Here is a 12,268-nt window from a genome sequence, read left to right on the forward strand (position 1 = left end):
ACTGTCGTCCCCGACTGTGACTTCCCCTCATTTAAAGAATCTGGACGTTACTGCAAGCCTGTGCTCTGCCACAGTTACTGAGACGGGCGTGTGCACGTGACTCCCGGATTTGCGGATGATCACTTTAAGAGGATCGCTTAATTGGACGCAAGCTAGCCCAAGGTGAAGCTGCCCTCTGCGGTCAGGAAGCGAGCCTTACACGCCTAAAATATAACCACAAACGTAGTCCTCCATATAGACTAAGATTTAGCGCCTCCTTCCACAGAGCGGCAAACAACACGGACGCAGTTCCCCTGTCCGCCGCCAGGTGGCAGCGCTGTATAAGAAAAACCCCACCGCGGCTTCACCACCAGGAAGCGCTGAAAGACGGACGCGTCCAGAGCCGAGGCAGCAGAAGAGCTGCTGTGTTCACCAGCTCAACTTCTCCACACTGTTCAGCGGCCAGACGGCGCCGGAACCGCCTCCTCCAGCCTCTAGGTTGGACTTTTCTTTTCTTCCTCCGTCTGAAATTTACTTTCGCTTTGCGCTGAGAGGATCTGAGGAAGAAGCGCTGAAGACACACACTGACTTCTACTTCTTCTTCTTCTTCCTCCGCTTAGATTCACCTCCCCGTCTCCTTCAGCATGGCTTCAACAACCTGCACCAGGTTCACCGACGAGTACCAGCTCTTTGAAGAACTGGGGAAGTAAGTTACTGGAAACGCAGCGCTTGTAAATCCTTGCTGATTTGGGGCTTTTATTTATTTAGCTAGTTGCATTGATTCCTGCACTGCTTTCAGATTGCCTCCACTTCCAATGAGCCTTTTGAGAGATGCAGGAAAAAGAGACACTTTGGGTTCCAAACAGAACCATGTTTGTTATGGAGAACCTTTAGATCTAGAACCCTTATTTTTTTAAGAGTGTAGGCTTACCTAGGTCTACCTGTTCTGCACTACCTGCATGATTATTGGGCTGGCTCCTCAGTTGGAGCATGTGTAGGGTGATACAGGTGAGAACTGTTGCTCTGCTAATCTGTTATTATTATTATTATTATTATTATTATTATTATTATTATTCTACATTTCTCATACTCAATATGTAAACTCTCAGTAAATCTAGAAACTGGGAGCTAAGAGTTTCAGAAAAGTGCCCTATGATTTTCAACGCTGTATTACTATCAGTGTTGACACCAGCACTATTTCTGTTATTCTTATGATTCATTGCACTTTGTTGGGTAAATAAAACTGTAGTGAAATGGTAGTTTAATGGGTGACTAACTCCTGTAGGATACACCCTTCACCCTACCTTCTGAATAGCTGGAGGCAGTACCGTAAGAGTCCGCATTATCCTGTGAATTCAAAGGCTGCCCTTACCATTCCAATCCATATATCGCCGTATATATAGTCTGTACTGGTTATGTACTATACACGTCCTGGTAGTCTACATCTGTTCAAATGTTTGTGGACATTTAAGTACTTTAGGTTGCACCCATTGCTCACACAGCTTGGGTCTAGTCCCTGCAGAGAAGTACTGCCAGTAGAATAGTAGGACTCTCTGGAGCAGATCAACATGGACCTTTTGGCACCATGTCTAATTCCAGGTGTTGGCTAGAGGGGTGTAAAGGGTGTAAAGCATTGAGCTGTGGAGCGGTGGAACTGTGTTCTCTGGAATGATGGTTGGTGCTCCATTCAGTACTATTGGGATGAGTTGGGGATGAGGTGGGGTGTTGATCATCTTGACCTCACTAACGCCTACAGCAGTGCTCCAAGATCTAACAGAAAGCCTGTGTATATACTATATTTACTGTGTTATTATTATTATTAGAAGTATTATTTCAGTGTTATGATGCCAAAAAGTCGTGTTTTTATCTTTAAAGTTTTACATTTTAATTTATTTTCTGTTCTACATGTTTTGAAATGCCTGTTTGAATAGAATGAAGTTAGCGGTCTGATAATATACTGTACTATTTATCTGTAACATGTACTGTCTTGATGCAAGTATACATGAGGCCTAGGCTGTTCTCGACAATGCCAGATGGTAAGGGTGGGTGACATATTTTATCGGATCGTGAATAATTTCTTCGTTATATGCAATGTAATATTTTCTGAGGATGTCATCAATATCGGCAGTGCTTAAAGAACACTCACCAGCTACACGAATCATTACAAACAGCATAGTCCTGTTTATTTTGATGAAGTGCAACACGTGTTGAATGATAAGTAAGTAAGGGACAGTATTTGAATAGCATGTTCTTTCAGAATCTGCCGCTAATGGTGCGATTTGTCTGTGTGTCAAAATAGAATAATAAATATAGTATATTTTAAAAAGTCTTTAAATATCAGCAGATGGTAGAGGTTATAATAGGGTTTTAATAAGAACTGGATATTCATGTCTAGATCTGTGTGCACTGTAGATGCAGTATGCCTCCCAGCCCTCTGTTCTCAAATATACACTGCTTGGTTGATCTGAAATTCTTAACTCCGACGGCTGATACTGAATACCAGTCAGCTACGACTAATGTTGTGGTTTTAAATTCCTGTGTAGGACAAATTGTTGCAAATGATGGCCACCAAAAAAACGAAAAGAAAAGATTTGGGACAGTAATGTACAGTAATGCTCGTTATGATGATTGACAAATCGCTCATAACCGTCATCCTCATAAAATGTCTGATCTGATAAAAGTGCTGGGGCACTTATATTGTTTCAAAGTACAGCCAAACACAAACTGTGCAGAGTTGCAGATGTTATATGTGAATTAAAATCTTGCATTAAAGATCAGAAAGCTTCGTTGGATGTGACTCATGTCTCTAACTTCACACAAATACCTCACATTGTTTTAGCTTCCTGGGTTTGATGGCATTTGCGTCTGTATCCTGTATAGAAGGACTCTGTAAAGGTTGGCCAGGCTTGTAGTGATGAGCAGCATTACAATTTTTTTAAGCCGATGATGTGTGATGACATTTTTAACTGTGGATTACAGAGGGGCCTTCTCAGTGGTGAGGAGATGTATGAAGATATCCACTGGTCAGGAGTATGCTGCCAAAATTATCAACACCAAGAAGCTGTCTGCCAGAGGTGAGCACTCATATTAACACTAATTATGAATGTTTGCGTTGTTGTTGTTATGTTGTTATGTGAAAATATGCTGATATTAAGCTGCTTTTCTTGACTTTTGGAGATATCACATACCACAGGGGTACACCACAAGTATTATACAGTACAGTATTCTAGCCGCAGTGAGGTAATAGTTAACTCGGGTGTGGCTAGGTGTGTAACAGTGCATCAAAACATTGATCTTGCATAACAGAATGCAAAGTTTGACCAAGTTTGCATACAACCAACACCAACTCCAGACCCACTCTGGCACAGAACAATGCACCGCACTCCTCCAGCCTTGCAGCTCTGGTCTGATTAGTATGTTCTGTAGCAGTCATTGTTTTAATGAATCCGAATCATGTATCCAGTATCGTAAATCGAAAAGAATCATGGGCTGATTGTATCGTTACAACCCTTGTAATACAGAAATAAACACTATAACACATACTAGACTGAAAAAATTGCCCATTGAAGATGCCCATTCATTTGCCCAATAGTGTAATACATTAGTCCCCAGGTCTCTAAATAAGCACCCTCATTATTTCCCCTACTTTCTTGAACATATGTTTCCAAATGTCAAGTTTCTTATTTTAACCAATAGAATTATTGTTGAATAGAATCAGTTCTTATGAAAAAAAGAAAGTCTGTTTGTCCCTCCTCTTTGTTCATTCCACAAAGCTTACCTGAAACCACTCTTATCACTGTGACCATCAGCTATAGTTTAATCACTAGCCTGTAATAAAATTCCACTTCCCACTGTAATAAAGCCAGCAAAAAAAGCCACAAATAAATGTCATCTTTTAGTATTACCCACAGGGGTGTGGCCTTTGACCTTCCACCCACACAAGCCCCCTACCCTCACCTCTCTTCAACATAGTGGCTCAGGCAGCCAGAAGTGAAATGGGCCTGCGGACTGCCGCGCCATGTCCTTTCATGTCTAGCAGGGCTTTCACAGGCAGCTGTTTGCTAAGTGGAAGTGTGGGATGGCCCTGGTGTCTCTGTATTGACTCAGAGTGAATCCTTAATAGACTGGTGAGAGATTGAGAGACATGGAGGTTGTGTATGCGCGTGTGCACGTACGTGCGTGTGTTTGGTGGTTCATCTGGCTGTTTGTGTGTGGAGAGAAGGGCTGGAGGACGCATTGGGTAAGAGGTGGAGAAGGAAGGAAAGGAATTCGACTGGTGGAAAGGTTGAGTGTTGATCATGGTAGAAGTGCACAGAATGTTCTTCATGTTCATCATTAATGACCTTTTTGATGGTCAATGCTTTCTGCAGTCTGGCAAACAGTTCAATATACAGTGAGTCCAAGAAGTATTTGATCCCTTGCTGATTTTCTTTGTTTGCCCACTAATAAAGACACTATCCTTCTGCACTTTTAATGGTAGATATATTCTAACATGGAGAGACAGAATATCAAGACAAAAATCCAGAATATAATTTTAAAGAATATATTTTAATTAATTTGTATTTCAATGAGGAAAATAAGTATTTGATCCCTCTTGCCAAACACACTCAATACTTAGTGGCAAAGCCTTTGTTTGCAAGCACAGCGGTGAGACGTTTGTTGTAGTTAACCACAAGTTTAGCACACACACCAGGGGGAATTTTGGCCCACTCTTCTTTGCAGATCCTCTCTAAATCATGAAGGTTGGTGGGCTGTCGCTTGGCAACTCTGACCTTCAGCTCCCTCCATAGATTTTCGATCGGATTGAGGTCTGGCGACTGGCTGGGCCACTCCATGACCTTAATGTGATTTTTCTTGAGCCAATCCTTTGTTGCCTTTGCTGTATGTTTAGGGTCGTTATCATGTTGGAAGACCCAACCACGGCCCATTTTCAGATCCCTGGCAGAGGGGAGGAGGTTGTCCCTCAGGATTGTGCGGTACATGGCTCCATCCATCTTCCCAGTGATGCGGTGAAGTAGCCCTGTACCCTTGGCAGAGAAACACCCCCAAAACATTATGCTTCCACCTCCATGCTTGACGGTGGGCACAGTGTTCTTGGGGTCATAGGCAGCATTTTTCTTCCTCCACACATGGCGGGTGGAGTTGAGGCCAAAAAGTTCAATTTTGGTCTCGTCTGACCACAAAACCTTCTCCCAATAACTTGGTTCATCTTTCAAATGATCATTGGCATACTTGAGGCGCGCCTCCACATGTGCTCTCTTCAGCAGGGGTACCTTTCGGGCACTGCAGGATGTGAATCCATTGTTGCGCAAAGTGTTGCCAATTGTTTCCTTGCAAACTGTGGTCCCAGCTGCCTTCAGGTCATTTGCTAACTCCTGCCGAGTGGTTGCAGGACGATTTCTAACTGTTCTCAGCATCATTGCCACCCCACGAGGCGAAATCTTCTTTGGAGCACCGGGCCGAGGTCTGTTGATTGTCATGTTATACTCTTTAAACTTTCTGATAATTGCACCAATAGTTGTTACTTTCACATCCAACACCTTACTAATCTTTTTGTAGCCCATTCCAGCTTTGTGAAGGTCAACAATTCTGACTCTGAGGTCCTGTGACAGCTCTTTGGTTTTACCCATGTTGGAGACTTGAAATCTGTGTGATCTGTCTGATTCTGTGGACAGGTGTTTTTCACACAAGTGATTAGTGAGAACAGGTGGCTTCAGGTCAGGTAACAAGTTGATTGGGAGTGTCTAACTGGTCTGTAAAAGCCAGAACTGCTAATGAATACTAAGGGATCAAATACTTATTTCACTCCATGAAATACAAATCAATTAATATATATTCCTTAGATTTATTTTCTGGATTTTCTTTTTAATATTCTGTCTCTCCATGTAAGAATACATCTACCATTAAAAGTATAGAATGATCATGTCTTTATTAGTGGGCCAACGAAGAAAATCAGCAAGGGATCAAATACTTCTTGGACTCACTGTAATAACCTTCCATAATTTTAGTACTGTCAGTACAGTTCTTTGGAGAGAGGCTATTGAACAGCAACTTTTACAAAATTGAGGTTTCTCAAAGGAATTGTGTGATCTGCATCTACAACCTTTTTTTCTGAAGACCTCAGGGGACTCATTGGATCTTTGGATAAATGCCTGGGGTTTAAATAATGATACACCACGATATTTAAAGAGATTTTGATGATACACAATATTTATCACGATACATAGACAAAATACATCAGTAGCTCTTAAAAACTACTACTCAGATACTCTCCCATAGTGAGTACAGGGATTTTTATTTCATCTAGTAAACTGAACTAATTACACTGTTTGTAATGAAACCTGCTGTTGATCAGTGGTTATTAAGCACTAACAATATCCACAATGTGCTTAGAAAAGCATACTGTGTATCAGCTCTCTCTCTCTCTCTCTCTATATATATATATATATATATATATATATACACACACACACACACACACACACATAGTGTTTCTGCCACTCTTTGAAGTGTATGCACGCCAAAGTGCTATTAAGTGATGTTTTAATGCTGTTTTGAGAATTGGCATATGTATATTGGTTGGGTTCTCCTGGGAAGAAAAATTCTCTGAATGTGTGTGTGTGCGCCCACACGCCTTTCTTCTGGCAGCTTGATATTCATCCATATGCAGTAAAAGAGAACCCCCATCTTTTTTTTATTTTTTATATCAAACACTGAAGGTCACCTCGGACCAGGGATTCCCTCTGTCTCCCGACCGTGTGCATGTGCTCTGAATAGAAATAAACGCTGGCCTGCATGGTTACTGAGGAGTATTCTGATTATGTCTACTATGTGTGACTTGTTGCCATAACAACTAATTAGTCCAAATGATGATCTTGATGATTTGAGTTAAGGGGCACTTTAGTTTGGGAACAATTAGTCCTAATTAGATTTGACAAATGGTAATTACTGCTTCCACCATAATATCAGCATATGGAATAAGGCGTCACACTACAGACAAATTGCTAGTATTGTGATGAGGCTGTATCCCCTCCTTTGCTTTTTGAACTCAGAGATCTGAACTGCCGTAGGCCGAAGAGTAGAATGTATATTAGGATGTGTTTATACTTGTCAGCTTTGGTTCGAACCCTGCTGCGATTGTTCTGTTAGTGTGCTTCATCAGAGTAAGTGTGAACTCACTGCACACCAATCAAGTGGACGAGACCGCCTGAGCAGCCTGAGCCGCTTGTAGCACCTTTAGTTTTAAGTGTGTACAGTGTACAGTTAAGTAAGTGTACAGTTTAAAAACAATGTATACGTTTGCAGACTTCTCTGATATCAGTGTTGCAGAGGCTGAATTGTTATTGTGTATCGTTAATGTATTGTGCAGCTCTAGTATGGAACAGATAAAAGCGATACAGTGTGAGTTCTTTTCTAGCCTTCCTGTGAAGTCAGAGAGGAATGATTCACAGTGAAATTACCTGTGTTCATTTTCATATCGTTTGAAAGCAGCACTCCACTCTCAATAACCACTTGAATTTCAAAGGATGCTGCTGGCTAGTGCTGGAGACAGTGTGTCTGAGGGAGTGACGCCATGTCTCTTTCGAGGCTTGTGCCTGCTTTGCTAGATATGGCCTAAGCCTAGACTTAAGGAGATTTCTGCTTACTACAACAAGGGGTTCTAATCTGTGTGAAAATAAAGATGTATGTTCTCAATAGAGGATATATGAACATCTGAATAAAGCCTCTTTATTACAGGCGTGTGTCTTTGAGCACTTCGAAAAGTTTGATACAGTTATGAAGCTCATTGGAATTCAAGGACGTTTCTCTCGCCTTCAGGGATCCCAATTTGGGTCATCACCTGAGAATGGTGACTGGAATTAAGAGCAGCTGCAATCATTTGTGTTAGCCTTCAGGCCAAACCTACGCACTAACCCAGACTCTTTTTGGCTTCCCTGGTGTAACTCCCAAAACCACCATCATTTCTTTGAGTGTTTACTGACTTCTGAAGGCCGGTAAGGTCTGTAGGTTACAGAAAAATCTAAAAATGTTTAAAATATGTTTAAAGATTGGAAGTTGAAGCCATCATCACCCACAAGGAATAAATAAGAGGAAAAGATCGATGTTTGAGGTCTGTGACCTGAGGTCACTAAAACATTGAAACCTGGGTCAAACTAATGTTTGGTTTAATCTTGATTTCTAGGCAACTGTATTTTCTGAAAGCAGAGGCACTCGGACATGCTCAGTATTCACCGAACTCAGCTGATTCTGCTCATACTGTAACTGCGATGTGGTGGTGCTGATGTTGTTGTTGTTGTTGTAGTAGTTGTGGTAGTTCTGAAATGCTGCATTCATGTCATTCCACAACTGTTACGTGGTCAAGCCTACAGCTGGGTTCATTGAACAGTGACTCAGTTTTTGTAAGGTTGCCTCTGAACACCACCACTATCAAAATGTGACTGGAGTGTAGGAGTGGAGTGTAGTCTTTCAACTCAGACGTATTGCATTAACCATTTAGACAAATCCGCTGGGGCCAAACCAAAACGCAAATTGTCACTGTACAAATACTTATGGACCTGAGGGGTACAACGGGGGAGAAAAAGTGTTGGGACACCTACTCTACTAGTGGTGGCGGTGGTGGCTCAGCGGTTAGAGCACCGGGCTATCGATAACAATAAGGGTTGTGGGTTCGATTCCTGGGCTTGGCAAGCTGCCACTGTTGGGCCCTTGAGCAAGGCTCCCCGGGCGCTGGAGTTGGCTGCCCACCGCTCTGGTTGTGTGTGTACTCACTGCCCCTAGTTCACTTGTGTGTGTGTGTTCACTACCACAGATGGGTTAAATGCTCAGGACACATTTTGCTGTACAGTGACAAATACGTGCACCTTTACCTTACTCAGCCATTACTGATTTGAAGCAAAAGTGTGTCTTTATGCAGACAGCAGATTGCAATAGCGTACATCTTTGACCAGTAGCTTTTTAAGAACTTGAGCTTCAGGTTTCAGGTGACAACGGACTGCCTATAAAATACACTTTCTGTGCTAAACAAAATTTGCTGATTTACTGCACCGTAACAGTTCACAGAAACACACATAGTTCATAGTTTTGAACACAGTAATAACACTGTTTCTTTTATTGTTCGCAAGTCTCACCAGGTATTGTTGCTGTCCTCACAGTGTTCTCTTGGCGCAGCACACGGTTAGCTAGACTTTGTAGCCAGATTAGCTGTTAGCATAGCATCTACTCATTTTCCTGGCCAAATCGGTGCCTGGTTAGCTCATCTGATGTTGTAGTCATCTGATGTTAAAAGCCACTCTGCTAGTGTTAGCTTTTAACCTAGCACAGATCCCCATTTGCTTTCCTTTGCTTTGTCACATGTGGCGTTTGAGCTCCATAGTTTGACAGAGGAAACAGGAAAAGCCACGATCATGAGGACTGGTTCACATACCAACCAGTATTAGCCTCAGCATATTGTCTGTTGTTCATAGTGTCTGTTGTGTTTTCCCCCTTTTACTGGTGGACTGGAAATATGTACATTTTGAGGCTGTAAAATAAATGTATCGGGACTACTACACTAGGAATGCGCCTGTTTTTGAGGTGTTTCCATGTACTGAATGCTCATTATTCATCTATGCCAAGATAGACACAGGTTTCCATTCTAAGGGACATTTGAATACAGGGGGTATGTGGCTTAAACCAGAGAACCTAAGTATGTTTTTACCCAAAATCCTGTAAACCTGTGGCGATTTTCTTTTCTCATAACATAAAGTGAGCCTCTACGGTTACATTTTACATTTACATTTGATGGTATTCAGCTGATGCTCTTATCCAGAGCGACTTACAATGTTACTCATATTACAGAGGTGGGCCAGTGTAGCGTTAGGAGTCTTGCCCAATGTGTAACTCAGCATAGTCAGACCGGGGAAATGAACCACATGGTGTGATAGCTCACTTACATGTAGTGGTGTTATCTGTTGCACCACACCAACCACTGAAGGTTAGGCCTTTTTTAAAAGCGCATCAGCAGAAATGTGAAACGTGAAAAATATTGGATATCTTGCTGTTGGCCTGCAGTTGCCATTTCGGCGCATCCCTAATTTTACACACATGCCAGCAAACCTTTGAACATTTGGTACTGTAAATACATCTGGCCCTCACTGTACAGAATGAAGTGTGTGTGGGGGGGGTTAAATTCGTCCTGTCAGTGAAGATGGCCTGAGTTTCTCAGGTCAGTGTCTGTTCTGCTTCAAGAGCAGATTGCTATGCTTCCAGATGGCTCCGTTATTTCTATCATTCCTGGAATCAAGATTGAGGACTTCTAAGCGAGTGGTTTGTGCAAACCATATTCTCAAACATTGACAGAAGATCCTCTTAGTGCACTCGATGTTTTTTTAGTGGCAAGCCTGATGTCCAGTGGCTTAGCTGTACTCTGTGGATAGTGTTGTAGATGTCATGTCTTCATTAGGTTCATCATAGCGTGTAGTACTTGCGCAAGGTGATATAAGAGATTTGGACTTGTGCAATGCTTTTAAGGTGTTCGGAACCCTTCCTGGCTTTTCCTCTGGCGGGACTTATTCGTATTCTCAGAGAGCATGTCACCAGAGACCAACAGATGGACAGACAGAGTGCTACGGTTTTCCCCCTCTCTCTTACTTTCCTTTTTAGCTTCTCTAAAACTGCTTGGATTTTCTCTGTAAGCGTAAACAAACCCTCGTGAACTCGGGTCATCTAGTGGATAGTTTAATGTTCAAGCCAGTCGGAGGTCAACAGCAAGGCATAACCACAAGTTTTTTTTTTTTGTTCCTTTATTTGTCACGCTTCCGGTTCTCATACATGTTCAAATCTATGTATGCAGTCCTGCACGTTGTAGTACACTAACATGCAAATGGATGTGTCTAAGCACAAGGGCCTCCCAACAGTAGAGCTTGGTGGTTAAGGGCAATATTAGCATGTGGGTCAGGGTCTGTTCATGCTACATTAAAGATTAGCCCCGTGGCTAGTGGCCCCTCCCCATCACAGAAACATGCCTAAGCCTTGCCTGAGCTTGTGTGGAACTGGTGGCCTGTAGATGATGGCAGAAAAGAATAGGGATACATGGCATTGAGGTCTTTATTTATTTATTTATTTATTTATTTATTTATTTTCCTGCTGTGTTTGTCACAACTGATTTTGCTCAGTCAGAACACAAGGGAAACCATTACTTCTCACACACTGTCATGCTCATCGTTGAATGCACTGATTGACTCTGGCTGACTCTTGTGTCTTGAAAAGACAGATTAATGGTTAATGCTTGATTAATTGAATGTAAATATGAGTAATTCGATCTTCCCAATGATTATAATGCTTAGTTTAAATTCTCCTACTAGTCTCTCTTCCAGTTAAAGTGTAATGGCTGCGTCCATTCATTGGCAGATATGGATGGATGCAGAATATGTAAGAAAGGACATGTCATATCCTTAAATAGAGTTCCCACCATAAAATGACCCCCCCACACACACACACCCACCCCCTTACAAATACATACACACCCACATAACATAACTCTTGCTAGCATTTGATTAGCTTGACAGAGAGGAAACCACAGCCTTGGAGTGCAGCCAAGACCAGTGCATGCAAAACGTCTTCACGACCCTAGGTTAGATTTTGCTTTCTCCACCAATCGCAGCATTTCTGGACCTCTTGTGTGATGTCAGAGCATCGTTGTGTATGCGTTCTAAGAGGTTAGAGCTACCCCAGGGCTCCCTGGCTGAGCACAGCATGGGCCTGCTAAAAATAGCTTATTTAAGGAAAGAGTGTGTGAGTGAGTGGGGGGGGGGGGTGAGAGCAGGAGCCACGGATGGACAGAAAGAGGGGGTCTGGCTGTAATGGGCTGTATTGTGGCGGATTGAATTCTTTGTCATTCAGCCTTCCGCTGCGTTTCTCAATGGTAGATTAGATCAGTCCGAGTAGTCGGTCTGTGTGAGATGATAAGAAGACACTCAGATGAATGCAGATGACTAGGGCTGAGCAATACGTTATATGTCCATATGTTTGTGGACACCCCTTCTGATGAATGTTACATTCAGCTTTTTTGAGTTGCAGCCATTGCCGACAGATGTATGTGTACGTGTCTTGTCCCCGGAGAGATTGCCAATAGAATAGGACTCTCTAGAGCAGAAACACTTGAAGCATTTGGCACCGTGCCTAATGCCAGACACGGACTAGAGGAGTACTGAAAAACTGTTTTTTGGAATGATTGTTTTTTATCCAGTACTTCTGGGATGAGATGGGGATGAGGTGGTCTCACTGACCTCACAGCAATGTTCCAGTCTAG

General features: G+C 42.4%; 1 protein-coding gene across 13 annotated transcripts in view; it reads left to right on the forward strand.

The window, feature by feature from the left end:
* Positions 1-388: 388 nt before the first annotated feature.
* camk2d1 (calcium/calmodulin-dependent protein kinase (CaM kinase) II delta 1) overlaps positions 389-12,268 on the forward strand; it is a 91,248-nt gene continuing 79,368 nt past the window's right edge. For 12 of the 13 annotated variants that reach the window (XM_072687973.1, XM_072687978.1, XM_072687976.1 and 9 more), the window contains exons 1-3: positions 389-477; positions 600-685; positions 2,959-3,053. In XM_072687973.1, coding sequence (XP_072544074.1) covers positions 624-685; positions 2,959-3,053 — 157 coding nt within the window. In that variant the 5' untranslated portion in view covers positions 389-477; positions 600-623. The other variant, XM_072687974.1, reaches the window with a different exon arrangement.

Source organism: Salminus brasiliensis, chromosome 9 (assembly GCF_030463535.1).
Source record: "Salminus brasiliensis chromosome 9, fSalBra1.hap2, whole genome shotgun sequence".
Taxonomy (NCBI): Eukaryota; Metazoa; Chordata; class Actinopteri; order Characiformes; family Bryconidae; genus Salminus; species Salminus brasiliensis.